General features: G+C 36.4%; 1 protein-coding gene across 2 annotated transcripts; it reads right to left on the reverse strand.

Annotated features, from left to right (window-relative positions):
• slc13a3 (solute carrier family 13 member 3) lies at nt 1-15,833 on the reverse strand. 2 transcript variants are annotated; one of them, XM_055168685.2, is made up of 13 exons: nt 15,321-15,833; nt 14,228-14,493; nt 13,951-14,114; nt 13,318-13,381; nt 12,912-13,091; nt 8,926-9,051; nt 8,573-8,665; nt 8,394-8,498; nt 5,139-5,236; nt 1,095-1,207; nt 649-810; nt 334-471; nt 1-211 (listed from the first exon to the last, which is right to left on the reverse strand). In XM_055168685.2, exons 1-13 carry the CDS (start codon nt 15,426-15,428, stop codon nt 8-10), a joined length of 1,821 nt encoding a protein of 606 aa, XP_055024660.2. In that variant the 5' UTR covers nt 15,429-15,833; the 3' UTR covers nt 1-7. The 2 variants fall into 2 exon arrangements, with proteins under 2 accessions (XP_055024660.2, XP_055024661.2); XM_055168686.2 differs by having other exon boundaries at nt 15,247-15,378.
• Nucleotides 15,834-19,178: the final 3,345 nt, after the last annotated feature.

A 19,178-nucleotide genomic window follows, 5' to 3' on the forward strand; every position in this document is an offset into this window, starting at 1 on the left:
TGGTTGTCTAACAGGTCATATTTGTAGTTAATACAGTTTGTGTCATATTTGTAGTTAATAAAGTATGTGTAGGCACTGTTACTGAGGTAGCGTTTAATGGTCTCGCCCAATCAGGGTATGTGTCTAGACTGAACATATAAAGACCCCATGTGTTCATAGCCAGAGCCACACACAGAATGCCCAGGATGTTCATCACAAACCCAGTTTTCACCTGAAACATCAAAAACACATGCATACTTTTAAAAACTCACTTTATTTAATTAAATTGTCTATGGTCGGATTTAATAATGACTTTTTTAATGTTTGTGTTTTGTTGTTGGCTGCTCCTCTTACCATATCCTTGACAAGCAGGTGTCCAGAGGCAAAGGCGATCGAGTTGGGCGGTGTGGAAACGGGAAGCATAAATGCATATGAGCAACCCGCCGTTGCTGGGACCATGAAGTACAGTGGATTGACTTTCAGACGAATGGCCTTAAAAGACACAATGTATATTGATTGTTCTTTTAGTTAATTTGATAGATTTAATGTTGGAATATAATGGAAAACAATAACTTTGATTTCAATCTTTGACATTGCTTTACTCAATATTAACATTATATTTTTAAAGGTAACACAAAGCTTTAAGGCTGTCATGTGTCTATACAGTACCAGTTCAGCAATAACAGGGAGGAAGATGATGATGGTGGCAGTGTTACTGGCGAACTCAGTGAAGCAAGCGATGAAGGCTGTGATGAGAATGACAGCAACTGAAGGAGGGACCTGAGCAAGAGGCTCTAAATGGCTTCCTATCCACACTGCTAATCCTGACTCCTATTACCAAACACAAACATAAGTATCTGCTCATATGCGCATCCAGTGTTTCCTCATAGGAGGCAATATGTTAACATTTATACCAAAAACAATATGTTAACATTTATACCAGCCTACACACACCACCACAAGGAATTGTTTGTTAACATATTTCCAATTGCTTTATATTTTAACATTGCACTCTGTGAATTATCAACAGACAGAATGCGTCAGACTTCGGATATCACGAGTATGAATTACAATGTTACTTTATTTCAGTGAAGAAGCAGCAGAATATGAAGTACCTCGCAGGCTTTGGCCATTGCGAACCCACCGCCCAGCAGCAAAATAATATTCCACGGTACACACTCCTGAGCCTTTCTCCATGACAACAGGGGCACATACGGAGTATTTGCGGCTAAAGAGATAGAGACGGAAATGGAAATTAATTATAGCCTTAAATAGTAAAAAGAACAAACAGTTTTGCAGCTGATCAAGTGCAAATCACAATAGGAATACAAGAAGGTAACCTAATATTCAAGATGTGTACACTCTAAAAAATGCTGGGTTGTTTTTAACCCAGGGCTGGGTCACTATTGGACAGAACACACTGCCGGGTTAAAATGACCCAACTGCTGGGTTGTTTTGACCCAACTACTGGGTTGTTTCAAGATGGTTGATTGACAATAACCCAGCAATTGGGTTGGAACAACCCAGCAGTTGGGTCATTTTAACCCGGCAGTGTGTTCTGTCCAATATGACCCAGCCCCGGGCCAAAAACAACCCAGCATTTTTTAGAGTGTATATACTTATTAAAAAATCTGTAGAATAAATATATTATCAGCATGATACTGAGTTGAGCTAAGCTGACTTACATTCTTAAGAAAAAAATACAAAAAATTCTGTATAAAATGCAAAAGTGTTATGAATATAATTGCATTTTTTGAACTGCACATGCAAAGAAAATTTATTTTAATATAGACAAAAACAGCATCTGAGAGAAGCGTAAATGAAGTTTGACTTTTGATTAACTTGATTGATCTTAAAGATGGTATTGTGGACTTCAGAACATGGCTTTTATGCTGGTGCTGGCACTTTTCACTTTTTCTTTTTTTAATATGAAATAATGCTTGTGACTAACAAAGGGATTTAGAGATTTAGATTTACAGGCAGCACCAAACTGAAACTAAAGTGTATTTAACCCCTTTGCACACAATGAATACTGCTGTGCAGTCATTGTTAACCACCACACAAACCATGGTAACGAAAAATGTGATTAATTTATTCATATCCATGGCATGAAATTGCAGCCCAGTCTAACGAAATTTCGTTATATAGTCACGTAACTTTTCCTTTTTTTTTTTTTTTAATATTATCACAAATTTACGTGTTTTTTTTGTGACCGTATAACGAATTCCTGTTTTCGTGTGATTATCACATATTGGTTACTTAACTGTTTTGTCCTATTTTCTTAACATTGTCGCTTCGGGGTTTAGGGTTAGATTAACATAAAATGACATCCCTACCCAAACCCAACTCTAACCCTAACGCCAGGTGACATATAAAAAAATTAATCAGAAAAAATAGTTTAAACCAATATATAAAATGACATTTTAATGCAAGCACCAAATCTAATCCTAAACCGAAGCGACAATGGTTTGAAAATAGGAAAAAGTTGTTGAGTAACCAATATGTGATAATCACACAAAAACAGGGATTCATTATAAGGTCACGAAAAAACGCGGAAAATCGTGATAATATCACACAAAAACTAAAAATTTACGTGACTGTGTCACGAAACCTCGTGAGACTGGGTAGGAAATTCACCTTTTTTTCGTGCCTTGAGCACAAATGTCTTTTTCGTGTCAGTCACACAAATTTCTATAAATAGTTTTTCGTGTCAATGGCACGACTTTCTTTTTCATGTCATCTTATGTATTGTTTTGTTTGACACAAAAAAGACATACGTGCTCAAGGCACGAAAAAATTGCCATGGACACGAATATCAATCAAATTTTTCATGACTATAACATGACTTTCCATGAGATCAGTCTGCCCCAGAAATATGTGGAGCCCCCTGTTGGCAACTAGCTGTTGAATAATAAATTGCAACCAGAAACCAGACTGCAACCAATTGCTACAATCAATTATTTCAAGGTTTTTGTATTGTGTCTTGTTGTTTGAGTTATGATTTTTATTTTATATCATGTATTATGTATTGCATGTCATTTCCTTCTTAGTTATGGTCATTTTAGTCTTGTCATGTTTCCTCGCCCTAATTATCTTCAGGTGTGTCTTAGGGCTCATTCACACCAAAAGCGCTTTAAACGCTTGCAAACGCAAGGCGCGACGCACTGCCTTTTTTAAAAAAGAGCAGTGCAGCGGGGCTTTTCATATTGCTAAGCAACCACCGAGTCAGCTGTCTTGTCAATCAAATATTGAAGCGTGAGCGCTCTTTTGCTGTTAACTGTCATATTAGCAGAAACTTTAAAAAGAGGACGCTTGCTCTGACCTTGTTTGAGGGTGAGAGGTGCACAAACACGCAGGAGAGAGTGAGCGAGTGGAGTCCGGTTCTTCAAAGCAACTGTAAACTTCACTCACCACAACGTAAGGCCCGCCTCTCCCCTCATTCGATTGGACAATGGAAGACGCAAATGAGGTCAGGCGCTTCTCCGCTCTCAGCGCTCCTTCAAAAACGCGTGCGCGGCAGGCGGCAGAAAACCGCAAGGCGCTCAGCGCGCATAAACAGCGCGCAAACGAGCTCTGCCATAGAATATCATTCAAAAAAGGCGCCTGCAACTGCCATAAACGCTTTTGGTGTGACTGAGCCCTTAGTCTGTGTAAGCTTATAGCCCTCATTTTACCGTTGTTTTTTGTTTTGTCAGTCATTAATATTGTTACATGTATTAACTGCATTAATCTGCATTAAGACCCAGATCATGTTTTATGGTTTTGGACAGCCTTATGACACGTGTCCAGGGCCTGAAATTAACACCCGACCACGTGCCAAATGCGGGTGGATTTTGCAATTGCGGGTAACACTGGGCTTGTTCGACTTCATGCGGCGCCGCAAGAATCGACAGCCAGATGACGTCAAAGTATCGCGAGACGAAATATGATTTCCTGAATCATTCTCGCGGTACTTTAAAGTCATCCGGCGGTCGGTTCTTGCGGCGCCACATGAAGTCGAACAAGCGTGTATAAACAACACGCTCCCGACCGAAGTTTTCAACTAACCCGCCCGCAATTGTTTAAAATAGTTAATTGACATCTTAATTTCAAACCACCCGACCGACCGCGGCCCAAATATCATAAAAAATTTTTTTGGATGACTCGTAACGATGGGTAACCGCAGGCACCCGCTCATTTCGGATCAATCCGCGCATCACTGAAGCGAATTGAGTGATTCACTGAGAGAATGCGACTGCTGTTTTGCAACGTTCATGCAATTGGAAAGAAGATGATGAACTTCTCTGACTACGTTTGGATGTGCTAGTAAATAAACTATTGGTGAGATGGGATGAGAAAAGCAAGTGTTGTTCTTGAGGCCACATATAAACAAAATCCAGTCTGTGCTTATTTGATCTTAAAGAGACAGTAACCTCAATAAACATACTTAAGTCTTTGTCATTCATGTTAATCAAACAACCTAAGACAAAGAGAAAACCACTTTTGTAGCTCTAAAAAATAATTATATTTAATTCATTCAGTAAAGACAGTGTTATCATTCACTATTCAGGCAAAAAAAAACTGGCTGGTAAAGTGTCACTGTGGCAGGTGGTAAAAAAGTTAACTTCAGGTCACAATGTTATAGTGTTGCACACTTTGATGTAAAACATGCAACTATAAAAAATGAGAATTTTTTTTTTTACAAACTGTAATGACAGTAAGTGGTTTGGAGAATATAGTAATCTCAGTGCACAAAGTGGCTCCACAGCACTGTGCTGGATTTCTCTCAGGCACACTAATCTGATTCATTAACATTCCACCTCCTATTCAACATTAACCATATCCACACATGCAGAAACCTCTTAGTGAGCAAAATAAAATGTTCTTATGGAAAGTTACCAGCGTAACAGTGTTAACTCACAATGTTGGTGTCTGCCAAACATTTGCAATGGAATAAAAAAAGTGTCCCACTTTACAAACTGTGATGCTCATTGTTATGTTAAGTCTGTTATGTACAGTAAACGCACGTGATTTATTATATTATATATTGCTCAGATTAAGTGACTGAACTTTCTTGAACTTAAACATTTCACAATTTAAAGTTTATGACATGATTACCTCATGACTCATTGTGAACAGCTCAACAGAACAAACAAAAGATCAATGACTTGTTTACTGACCTCTCGCATCAAACCACCAGCGGAGAGATGGACGCTGGGATGGAAAGAAGAAGAGGATAGAGACAATGATTACTCCAGTAACAGCATCAGACACATAGCTGGAGATAGAAAGAAAGAGAGAGAGGGGGGGGGAGATCAATTGAGTTCAAGCTCTAATTAGCAAACCAGTTTAATAGAGATAAATTCTTAAAGTACCCCATGGAGAGATAAGTTTTTAATGTTGTTTATATGTCTGTGCAGCGTTTTTAATATGCTTTAAACAAATGTGCAAATTCATCATTCAACACCATTGCTGAGTATTTTCAGGTCCCCAGGTCAGGGAAGTAAGAAGATAATAAACGTGTCAAATGTATATAGACATGGCACTCATCTCATTATATGCTTATTTGAACTAGATATATAGTTTAATAAAATAATGTATGTTACCAGCAATACATCAATTACAACCTTACTATAGTGATTGTATTTACAAGCTGCTGACCACCTTCAAAAGTGCATAACTCACATGTAAAAATCATTAAACAATTCCATAAATGTTTCTTACTTTAAAAAAGCTTTTTATTTTATTAACTATTTGTTATTGCACTTTAATTGTAAAGATGTTCCTACAATTAAAAACAACTAGTTTGAGATTTATATTCCCTTGTCGTTTTTGAACTATACTAGAATCCTCCACCTCTCCCCGCTGTAAAAATGGTAACTTTTACTCTGAGTAAAGTTAAAATGACTTACTTTTTACTTTTACTTGAGTAGATTTTTAGACAAGTAGGCTAACTTTACTTTTACTTAAGTAAAATATTATTAAAGTAACTTTACTTTTACTTGAGTACAATATTTTAGTACTTTTCCACCTCTGATTATTACCTTATCACACTGTGTGACATGTATCGTTTAAACTCGGGTACGAGAGGCATGTAGACTGTACGATGATGACACGGAAGCTTCGGCGGCAGCGCCACACGTTGCGCAACGTCACCAGCATGCGCTGCGAGTGTTTCTCGATGGCAATCTTTTGTCTGGGACAGCCAATTATCATGCAGTGTATCCCGGGCTTTAATTGCGCAAAAAAAGTGTTGCTAGCGCACGGATCACATATGCATTATGTAAAACTGGACTTAGCAGTTATGTGTCTGAAACTGCTGAATGTAGCATCTATTCGCATATATCTATAGTCTGAGATGGTGCGAAAGAGTAGAGGCGGGGACTAATTCGCATAGTCATAGATCCGGGTATACTAAATTAGAAAGGTGTAGGGTTACATTTAAGCTGTTCCCTTTCAGTCGGTCACTACAACGTCATGTTGTGTCCGACGAAGAAGTCCTAGAAGTGGCTCTTCCGTGCCACTCCGCTAAATGCACGCACCTAGACTATTTTTGATGTGTGCCGCGTCGAAGCCCCACCATAAATACAAAATAAAAGTCAAAAATCCTTTCAATTTCAAAATAAACACAGCAATAAACAGAATTAAACCAGACAAAACATTAACATTTGCCAACGCGCCCCAGATGTGTGTAGTGCAGTGGAGGCCGGTGACTTCTTTTTCGAGGGTGCACGATGCGAGGGTCGTCACAACATGTATGTAGCCCGTCACGTGCGTGGCTTGTCATTTCAAAATATGTGTTCTGCGTGTCATGTAAACTTATGTGCATCACGCGTGATGTCAAAATACAAGCCTGCTGCAGACGCTTTAATGGTGGTTTATGATAAAAGAGATGCTTGCGTTGCCAGACACTTATTTAATGTCACGCGTAATCAGAGTTTAGTGTTAAGTTAGTGTCTTGCGAATATTTTGTGAATGTGAGTGTCTTTTTATCATAAATCCTTTCAACGTGTGTGCAGCAGGCAGGTCTTTTGACAAAACATATAATGCACAAGGTTCACATGATGCAACAAACACATATTTTGGAATGACCGGCAAGACACATTACACTCCGAACACTTATTTTGAATTCGCACCCCTCGGAAGAGAAGTCACTGGCTGCCACTGGTATGCAGAATTTGGTATGCTTTAAATTAGCCTGAACTGGTTAGCAAGTATTTAATTAACCTTCACTTACAAAATATACTAATTATTTTAACTGGAAATAATAGATGTGAATGAAAAATGCTGGTAAGCTTCACTGAAAAAAAATGATTCATTGAATTTAATAAAAAATTTTAAGGTAAGTGGTTGCAATACATTTATTTAAGCTACATTTAAACAAAAAAAAATTAGTAAAGTAAAATAAAATATAAAACTTTTGTTTAAAATGTAGCTTCAATAAATTGATTGCAACCACTTACCTTAAAAAAATTGATTAAATTCAATGAATCATTTTTTCAGTGTTTGCAGAAATTTAAATCTTCAACATTAATGCAACAAGCGATCTTGATTGTACCTTTCAGCACATTAACATAAACCTGTAAATCAGTGTAACTACCTAATCCCTGCTAACAGATTTATCATCACTTTAAATTCAAAAAACGCGTGCTTTCAAGCATGTTCCTCTCATATAGCGAATCATCATCACATACTGAACACATATTATTCATGTTCTCGCTCTGATCTGTTTTTAAATTGCGCTTTTATCTTGGTAGCTCAAGCTCGACTTAAGGTGATCAGACATCCTGCAGATAGGAAAAGGTCATCTCAGTAGAGAGAGAGAGAGAGAGAGAGAGAGAGAGAGAGAGAGAGAGAGAGAGAGAGAGAGAGAGAGAGAGAGAGAGAGAGAGAGAGAGAGAGAGAGGGAGCATGGGTCTACTGGTCCATATTCTTCAACCTCTCTGTCTGTGTGCATTAGTGTGATGGACCATAGGAAGAGACGGGGAAGAAGAGTGCTGAATTGTATGATTTACAAATGTTTTGAGATTGATTTCAATCTTTGACGCTACATTACTCAGTCAGTATTAAAGATATCAAAGTTATATTTACACAAAATGTTTTTTTTTACATTATATAGGATGATTTTCCATAGAAAACAGTCAATCATCAAAAAGAAAAACGGCTCTAGCTGGCACCCAAATGGATAAATCAAAATAAAGACGTCTGGACCCTGCTCAAACTGAGCTTGTTTCAGCATTGTATTTTAAACTTAACAAAATGTTCACATTGTGTTCTGATGGTTTGACAGTATGTGACACTTTTGGTAATAGATGCATCTTGCATTATCCAGACACTGTATGAATCTTAACGTTAAAATGTGACATAAAATGAATTTGTTTTTGATGTCTCTGTGATTGCTCATTACTTGCTTGTCACTGAGGTATGTGTCTTACCCTTTCTTAAAGAAAACAGACCATCCTGTTACAAACTTTGGATCTCGGGTGAACAGAAGAATGGCAAAAAGCACAAAGAAGAAAGCGATGGATCCCTCTGCAAATCTATAAAGGGAAAAGATGCAAAGTTGAGGGTGAAGCAGTTGTGTTGTTAAACAGGAAATGACATCATGACTCACCTTATCGGGCCCAGTTTTTTGTAATCTTCGTCAATAACGGATTTGGCTTTTGCTTCTGCCGCCGCACGTTCGTCGTGTTTATTAATGCACAGTCGTGTACAAACACACATTTGTGAGATATATGGTATGCAGCAGTGGCAGCCGGTGACATCTTTTCGAGGGCGCTCGATGTGCATCATGTGTATTGTCCAAATAAGTGCCTGCTGCACATGCATTCAAAGGGTTTATGATCAAAGAGACGTATACACTTAATCTCATGTGTAATCAGAGTTTACTCAAGAGAAGTCACCAGCCGCCACTGGTATGCAGGTTAGTCTTTTTGTGATGTGCATGCATTAAGATTGGCTGTGTACCGTGTATTGAGCCCCCCGTAGAGGAAAGCGATCCAGACCCAGCCCACGAAGAGGAAGATTAACATAAGGGGGAAGGCGAAGATGAACCATGAGCCGAAGTTTATGAGGTCACATTCAGGGAAGGAGCTACAGACACACACATGCATAACAAATATTAACACTAGTAAATGTATACTTGCTAACATAACTTGAACTAACAATAAGAAATATACTTTTACAGCATTTATTAATCTTTGTTCATTTTAGTTAATACCAGTACAATTAGTCATTGCTTATATGTGCATTAACCATTGTGAACATATAATACGTTTCAATTTGAAAATGAGTAAATGTTGAAATTTGCCTTAACTAAGATTAATAAATGCTAAAAAAAGTAATTCTCATGGTTAACTTGTTAACTAGTCCAGTAAAAGGATAGTTCACCAAAAATGAAAAATCTGTCATCATTCATTAACCCTCAAGTTGTTACAAACCTATATAAATGTATTTGTTCTGCTGAACATAAAGAAACATGTTTGTAATCAAGCAGGAAGCAGGAGCACCATTGACTTCCATAGTAGGAAAAATAAATACTATGGAAGTCAAAAGTGCTCCAAAACTACAAGTTACAAACATTGTTTAAAATATTCCAGAACATAGTATTTAATACAAGTTAAGAACAACATAAGGGTGAGTAAATGATACAATTTTGGGGGGGAGAACTACGTAACTAACCATTTAACTGTTAACTAATGTAACAGAAAACGTATTGTAAAATGTTACAAATATTTTAAAAAAAATATAGGCCCAAACTTTTTTCTATGAAATTATACAAAGTATATAAGCTGTTTTCTCTCACTTTTTGTCCTTAATTAAAAAAATCCTTTAAGATAAGGCAATCCAAAGGATTTGAGTTATTTTGGTGCTTTTCAGTCCCTTTGATGAAGATTTTTATTTAATTCTAATTAAGTCTAATATTAGTTTCCTTTTAAAATCTCAAAGCAACAAAAAGCTATTATGCTGGTCTTTTGTAACCTCAGGTCTACTTTCTTTCTTTTTGTCTAGTCATCATGAGATGAAATGTCCTCTCTGTGTTGTGCTAAATAGACGTCTGTGAGAAATTATGGTAAATGATTGGAAAATGTAGCCAAATTAGTTACTAATGGAAAGGTTTCCCACACTGACAATCTGCAGCGTCTGAAACATATTATATAAATATTACAAAGCTTCTGTTACTGGATCCAAGCAAACAAAGACAGTCGAAGCAAGAAAATAATTCAGCCCCCATGTTGTGTTCGGGTCATTTTCACCTTTATCCAAAATTACTAGCTCATGTTATTGCCTTGGACAATTTTAGTGAAATTTAGACTAACAACCTCTCACAAAAAAATGACTATTTTGTTGCCTTGTCGTGATTTTTCCTGGTCAAAAATGAGTGGCCTACAGAAAATAGCTTTATTAAAATTATTACCAGATATTGGATTCAATCTTTTTGTCTTGTTGTCTTGAACTTGTTTTCTTTCATCTAGGATTGGTTTTGCTTTTCTTTTCTGAACTGGTTAATCGTAGGCCTCATTGATCTGATCTTATCCACCTTATGCACCAAAAGTAAATCGAATAATGCTCTTTTCACTAATGCTGGGTACACACCAAAAGATAATCGGGCTGATTTTGGACCGATTTCCCCCCTTCCGACAATCCTAGCCCTATGTCCCAATTGTCTTGATGGTTCTACAGATTATCTTATCAGATTTTCCCTTGGTGTGATGTGTGTTAAGAGTGTCCGAACCTGACCGGAAGAATGTTGGAGCCGCCCCGATCGTGAATCGTAAATATTAAACATTTAGGATCATGAATTCCTGATGTGTGGGGGGAACCCCGAGGACAAACGCGTGCACACTCTTGATATTATCACGTGAAATGAAACAATATCCAATCAGAAAGCGAGATGATGGAAGACAGAAGCAGTCATGGCGCAGCACAAATGATGCAAAGTGAACTTGTACAGACCATGTTCTCACATGTTTCACCCAAACCCTTTTCTATTTTCCTTGAATTTTTTTGTAAAAATCAAACCAAACCCTATCATTGGAATTTCTTCATGCATACCGTCCGCCATGCTTATTCTGAAGTATTGCGAGATTTTGCAAGATTTCCTGTGTTCACAGTCAAGAAAATTTGTTTGTGTGTGGTGTGCTGTCTTTGACACATCATGGCACACCACACACTATAGGAGCAAAACGGTTAAATCTAAGATTTTTATCCTCACGTTTGTGGTCTATCGCATTTTGAAAATCTTATAAGATGTAAAAAATCTTCAGGTGCTCTATACCTTTAAATTGACAACATTCAATTTAGGCCCCAGTATGAGGTCACGAACACAGATGAATATACACCTTTATATAACAGTAAATCAAAAGAATGAAATGTTCTAGAAAGCCAAAACATTCAGCTTGCCTGGGTGAACTGCTTTAATGCAGCTGGGCTCTCTGCCATCTAAAACTCTAAGGTAATCCTTCACGGAAATCAAGCAATGTCTTTTGGCCTGCCCGTGTTTTTGTGACCAAATTGCTCAATGAAACAACTCTCAAAGGCCTGTGCCTCTGGAAGCACCCCATCTTTACTAGGCAATAATAACTTACATTGTCATTTCACTTTGGAATTTAAACAGAAGTTCAGTACAATAAAAAACTAATAAATACACACACACACACACACACACACACACACACATACACACACACACACACACACACACACACATACACACACACATTCTGGTTTCCATGTTTTGTGGGGACATTCCATAGACATAATGCATTTTATACTGTACAAACTGTATATTCTATTCCCCTTTCCTACCCCAATCCCTAACCCTAACCATCACAGAAACCTTTCTCCTACTTCACATTTTCAAGAAACATCATTCTGTTTGATTTATAAGCTTGTTTCCTCATGGGGACATCAAAATGTCCCCACAAGGTCACAAAAACACTGGTATTCCTATCTTTGTGGGGACAATTGGTCCCCACAACGTGATAATTACCAGGTACACACACACACACACACACACAATATTACAGAAATCAGTTCTCCTCTTGAACAGAAAACCCCTCTTAATTCTTCTGTGCCTGAGTAGGAGTCTTCAAATAAGCGCTGAGTTGAAATTAAAGTGCAGTATAATAACTGTTTTAATATTTATACATATTCATTTTCCAGATGCTTGTCCAAATTTACTTATTCAATGAAAAAGCAATTAACATTTTGTTCCAAGAGCAAACAATAAGCACTGCAAAGCTATATTAAACAATGGAAAGTTGAGTGGTTGATTTGCATGCACAAAAATGAAGCTACATCATTTAACAGCCCCCAAAGCTGATAACACGCTGTCTACTGGTTAAATTAGAGACAAATTAACTGCATCCAGTAGCAATGATAAATTCAATGTTATTCCTATTAACACTTAATGAAGGTTAACACAATAATTTGCACTGTTTGGAAACCGTGAACCAAAGTCTGATAATAAGGATCATGTAGGAGGATGACTAAAGTCATGTACATGTGGGAAAAGGAAGCGCAATGTATTATGAAACACTGGCATTGACATGGTTCACATGACTCAGCCCTAGAGGAGCTAAAGTCAGATTGCAAATTGTGAAACTGTGAATCCAGCATCTAATCATCTGTAAACATTAAATAAAGGACATATTTATGGTCATGCACAAATTGTATTCATAATATTCATAAAAACGACAGATGATTAGAAGAGCATTTTCTACAAATATCGAAAGCTCTTGACACATGGGATTAATTGCTTTGATGTTGTGTAAGAATGAGTAAAAAACATAAAAAATAGATAATGATATTAACCGATAGCACTCGGCATGCATTCCCAAATACTTTCGCTTCAAATCCGCTTAATCCCTGAAAGATTAAATAAAAAGCCTGAAAGATTTTATTATTTCTGTTCTGTAGAGATGAGCTTGTACGTGGTCTGAAATGATTACCTCTTTAGCTGTCCCACCAGGATCAGATTTGGAGCAGTGCCCGTGAGGGTGGCTGTTCCTCCGATGCTTGCAGAATAGGGTATACAGATAAGAAATCCTTTCCACACTTTCATTTGGTATTCTGCCTCTCTTCTGACCTCTTCTTGGCTCTTCTGATCTGATATGTCTGTCACATCAGGCCTGTGAGGTCCCAGAAAATACAAAATCTCTCAGTGATGGCTCCCACTTTACAATTCATGAGTATGAAAGGTTGATCTCATGTCACTTTAAGATAGAACCCTGATACTTTCGGTACATTTAAAATGGATTGCAGATATTATTACCATTCTCTAAAATGTGTTGCGGCATAACTGGAAATGGTTACATACTTAGTCATTGAAACCCCTATCAAATTGGAGGTGCTCACCTGTCCCCTGTTGTCAGTATCTGTTTTTCAGAAGGAAGTTCATGCATCTTCACCTGAACCTCACCTGCAATTGAGATTTTGATTATAATAATGCAAAAGGAGGTGCAAAACGCCACCTCCGTCAAAAATGAGATAATGATGTGGACCGATTGCTCTCATTATACATTTATCAAATACTTTAGCTAAAATCTGCTTATTCCTGCATGCTTCATGTCATTCAGAAATACCGGTTTGTTGGCAGAATCCATTAAAAGTTTGAAGAAAATGTCAGAAACGCATCTGAGCTCTTCAATTACTGGAACACATTTCTGAAATGTTTACTTTTTGCAGACAGCCATATGGGATCCAAGAGAGAGATTTTAAGTCTCTTATATTACTTGACTACTTTTTAGATCTTGACTAACAACAAAAGGGTTTGGTGGAAAATGTCACAGTTTACAGTTCTCAGACGTTTACACATATGCAGGTTAATCCCTGAAAATGATAATAAACCATATATTCTATGTTAGCATGCTAACATAATAGTTTAATATGATAAATTAAATAATCTAAAAAAGAAACTGTCGTAACACTTTCATTTCCTCATGAGCTTGCATCGTACACACACCATTCATGACTCTCCAATGCACCCACCTTCTGGGTCACTCTTGACCTTGCAGTTCTCTTTTAAAATCTCCAGATTACCAAACAGACTTTCCAGGATGGCGTTAGCAATAGGCAGCATCATGGCTGTTGTGGCTGTGTTGCTCAACCACATTGACAGAAAAGAGGAAGTAATCATCATCCCTAAAATCAACCTGGATATGAAAGTTACAATGACAAGCAGATTTATCTGTTGATCATCAAAGGCAAAATGCAGAATTAAAAGTCTTTTTATTGGAACAATTATTAACTGTGTGGCCCTTCTTACAAGGCAGGTTTCACTCCTACGATCTTTAACACCCTGAGGGCTATGCGCCGATGGAGACCCCACTCCTCTATTGCAGATGCCATCACTATGCCACTGAGAAACAGGAAGTTAGTCTCGAGAAAGTACTGCTGACAGACCATCTTAGAAGGTAAGATTCCCATGGTGGGAAAGAGGCACACGGGAAGCATTGCAGTTACAGCCAAAGGGAGAGCTTCGGTACACCAATACACTGCCATTAGCAACACCACATACAGGCACTTGCCCTCCTGATAGAGATAGATAGAAATGGAAAGCATGCATTGGTAGTGTGAATGAGATTAGGAACATTTGATTTCAATCTTTGACATGACATTCAGTCAATATAGATATTAAGGTTATATTTTAACATATCGTTAAAATCAAATAGTTTTCAGTCATAAATGACTAAGAGAAAGATGCAGAGTTAATGGATCTTACTAGAAAATGTTAATCTTACTAGAAAAAAGTGTGTGAAAGCCCTAGATATATTACATAGCACTATTTATTCAAGCAAAAATTTCCATAAGGCTAAAATATATGTACATTGTATAAAACATTGTATAAACTGAATAAATCAAGTGGAACTGCATGTATTTTATATTTTAAGTCCTGTATCGTGTAAATATATGATACATAATGAATATACAGTGACTAAAAATCTAATTATGTTAGGACAACTGACACACAAAGTCTAACAAAAATGTCTACAGAATATGGACCAGATGATGCCTGTTTGTCTTCATTTTGAATTATCTATTGTTTTGTCCATTAATCTTAATTACTTAAGTTTGTCTGCAATATTTATTTAAAATAAATGCCACATGCTTTGCCATTTTATAGCATAATGCAAAAAAATAAAATAATAATTATTATTATTTCAAATTAGGCACGGGTTCGTTTAAAGGCCACTACATATCAGTTATATTTGCACACGATACAGTACTGATGTCATACTAACACACAAATAAGATTCTCGTTTTGGAAACCTGCATAATACTTGCCTTGTTTGAACCCTGCGTTGGGTTCAAATGGCCATATGGCGATTGAGGAATTATAACGACCATTTTTCTTTTACCTTTGGCGGCACAAAGTAGATCAGGGGAAGCAGGAGAAGCGGAGCAAGAATAAGGATGAGTTGCTGGCGCGCGCACCACAGCTTCCTGCAAAACGTCTTAGGGTCCATGGCGACAAAACCTTGAAGTTTTCCTGTCTTTACACTGTGACACACTGCGGAGCTTGCTCTCCAACTTTACTACTTTTGCTTTATTATTTTTAGCACGGCGGGAGAAGATTAACTATTCGCTTACTCGTTAACTCCATGTGCGCAGACGACTTGACTTTAGCCTTTATCTTAAGCGCCGACAAACACGAAGAACGAAGTTTTCTGATTTACAAAGAGCAAGCAGTAAAAGTCTGCTCTGTCAACAAAAGCAAAGCGTTTTTATATTGAAACTGACGTTCACTGGGTTTAGTCCTTCTGACCTCATGTTCTCCAAATTACACAATGCATTCATTTTCCTAAAGTAGGCTACTCTAGTGAGTTGTAGTTTCGAAAAGTCACGCTTTTGCATTTCGTGTTTTGCAATTATAAGAAAAAAACTGCAGAACTATAAAGCAGAATTTACATTTGTATGAAACTTCAGGAGTCAAATGTCATTTGCAGGTCTTAAAAACCGTTCTGTACATCCGGTCAATAAATAAATAAATAAATAAAATAATTTTTCCATATCGAATTTTTAAATGAACTTCTTTGTGATTTCTTGAAAGATTTTCATTTCATTATTCATTTTTACATACATTTACCCTTTTACAATCGTTTGTCCTGTGGTGCATTTTAAATAATTTTCTTATTAATGAGTCTATAACATTTATTTGTTTAAATAAATACTGATTACTAATCTAATCTTTTTCTACATAAAAATTAACTGTATTTACTACTGCTTTTTATTTGGGAATGTTACCTACACAGTGTTCATGATTTTGTTTACATTGGTGCCTTTAAGAAATACACTAATTGATTAAAAAATCTATTTTATTAAAATATTTGCATAAAAAGACTGCAAATGACTTTTAATTTGTTAAATGTTCCATCTGAATTTAAACTATCAATGTATTAAGCATTAAGGTCTTTCTCAATCATTAACATATAATCCAGCTACAGACTTGCATTTGCTTCACCTTCACTGTAAAAAAATATTTGTTGCACTTAAATGTTTAAGTTTAATCAACTTGAATATACAATTCATTTTAATTAGCTTGATTAGTTAGAAATTGCTATAAATGATAGAAATAAAGTTGAATTAGCTTATTTTTATCATTTATAGCAACTCTTTACTAGAAAGTTAAAATTAATTGTAATTTCAAGTTAATTAAACTTAAACATTCTCAGCTATATATACTGCTTTATCCAATTGCCTTCAACTCCAGAGACTTAAAGAAAATCTAATTCCATTGGAGACCAAACGAATTAGTTTTAAGCATTCAGACTTGAAGATCAATAAACCAATTTTCTTTTCAAGTATAAAATCACTTTTGAAAATGATCTTACTTATCTTCATAAAAGGAGCTAAGTCATCCCTGGGGTCAACTGTTGCATTAAACACTGTTAAACCGCATTATTGGTTATTGAGAATTTAAACAAGATGCTCATTAAAGGCGGGGTGGATGATCTGTGAAAGCCAATGTTGATATTTGAAATCACCTAAACAAACACGCCCCTACCCCAATAGAAGACTTTCTTTTGATAAACCCGCCCCACACAATCCTGTGGGTTAGTATACATGCCTCTTACTGCTGATTGGCAACAAGTGTGTTTTGGTAGTCGGTCCGACTCCCTTTTCCAAAGTGTTTCAAAAAGCACGCACCCCGCCTTTAAGACATCTGAATATCTCAGTATACCAACTGTCATCTGAGGCTTATGGTTTTCTTTAAATTGCCCAGGTCTGTGATTGTCTAATGAAAGCTAAATGTGTTAATTTACCAAAGAATTACCAAAGTAGATCGATTGTATGTATTGTACATTAATAAAACCTAAAGACACATAACCTCTGATCTTTTTTTTAAACTCATAAACATGAAAATCAATCTTGCATGTGCCATTTGGAAGAATAAAGATCTGCAAATCTACTTAAAGAGAACTGCGACACGGACATCTCAAGAAAATCACATTGTTTTTCAGAGAAAGCAAACAAAACCCTTAGTGCAGATGAAATGAAGCCTCTTCTTTCATCTTTTCTTTTTTTAGTAGGCTTTTATGAATTTCTCTTTTCACTTCAATCTGGAAAATGTTTTATACTGTTAATCAAATAAATGACACATACTGGCTATGGAAAAATCCTATGCAGCATAATAAAAGTAGATGATGATGGCAAAATTGGAGTCCATCAACATCAATTCCACACATCTTCTCCAGATGAGTCTTGGACCACCTTTCGTCACTGGCTTATTTCATTGTGATTTTTTTCTGTCTGATATGTCTATCAACATTGTATATATAGTTTTTTGTTCCTCACACAGTTATCCAGCCAGTGGTTTTACTCATACAGTATATGTACACAGGTGTATTGTGAAATATTTTGTGATGTCCATTGTTTAATTACGTATGTATATTTTATATAGCCTATGTATTAAATTTTCATTCCTATTTGGCCAAAGAATCTTTACATCAGCAGTTTGTTAGTGGATGGATGTTTATGTATATTTAATCTTAAGCCTTTACACACTTTAAAGGAGCTGTAACATTGACTTCCAGCAGTTAAACTTGATACCGCTGTCTAAATTCAAAATATTAGAAATGTTTTTCCCTGTCCTCCCTTTGTTGCCAGACATACATGATTGCAACTAACAAGGGAAAGCATCAGTTTATCTTAGGTTTGCAATGCTTTTTTGTTGTCTGCAAACTACAAATTCACTCTGTGAACAAAAATAAGCATTTTGACACAGAAGGCGCATTTTATAAAGAGAATAACATTTATTTTTTTTAGAGAAAAAGATACATGAACATATTAGCATGTTTCCTAAATATCTACGAATACATTATAGTATTTTTTTAGTACAGTTAAACACCTGCACACAGCTCATTGAAACTAATGATTTTAATTCTCAATTTGCCCCATGAACTACACTTACACCCTCTAGTGGCTGAGTTATCGCCAATGTGTTGATCCACTAATAATACATCTGTGTGCTCATTAACAGCAAACTATTTTAGTTGTCCTCCTAGTTAATAAAAGCTAGATAGGCTAGAATGAAAGAAAACTTGCACAGAGAGCAAGCATGTAAGTTGATGTATTTTATTGGTTCATAACAATAAACTACGCTTTGAAAAGTTGCCAGACGTACTTTGAACATATAACCATAAAAAGGTATTTTAGTACATCTTTAACCACTCAGACAAGAATTCAAAACACAAAAGAAAAACCAAACACATACTCTTGCTTTTCTTCAAGTTTTCTCAAGGAAAAGGTGATTTTTGCAAAATAATGCCTCAAGAGGCTTTTACTTCCAAAGAGTATTTTGCTAAGTCTGGGCAAGGGTCAGGTAACAGACTAACAATGGAGAGAGAATTGTAAACACATCAACATTTGAGACATTTAATATGCAAAATCCTGAATTAAAGTTGAACCCAACTGTAGCTTTGCTTTAACACACACCACAATCTCATTATTTCATAATCATGCACAAAGACTTCTTATACATTTATATACACAGAGTATAATTAAATACACAGAATGATGCAGCCATTGCAGGTAAACAGTCCTAACAGCCTGATGTCACCAAAAAAAAAAAGAGTAATGCCAGAGGCAAAATCATATTAAATGCGTTAAGTCGGGGCCCAGCAATTTTCGGTGGTAATAAGAGCATCTGTTATTATAAAAAATAACTGCTAGCTTCACCTGAAAATGCAACAGGTCAACCAATTCAGCATCTAGAA

The sequence above is a fragment of the Misgurnus anguillicaudatus genome, chromosome 5, assembly GCF_027580225.2.
Source record: "Misgurnus anguillicaudatus chromosome 5, ASM2758022v2, whole genome shotgun sequence".
Classification (NCBI taxonomy): Eukaryota; Metazoa; Chordata; class Actinopteri; order Cypriniformes; family Cobitidae; genus Misgurnus; species Misgurnus anguillicaudatus.

Coding starts and splice junctions, on each gene's coding strand:
- slc13a3 (XM_055168685.2), bottom strand. CDS start 15,428: ATGGACCCTAAGACGTTTTGCAGGAAGCTGTGGTGCGCGCGCCAGCAA. Junction 14,494..15,320: donor TCTACTTTGTGCCGCCAAAG/GTAAAAGAAAAA, acceptor TATCTCTATCAG/GAGGGCAAGTGCCTGTATGT. Junction 8,666..8,925: donor TACGGGGGGCTCAATACACG/GTACACAGCCAA, acceptor TGTTTGTACACG/ACTGTGCATTAATAAACACG.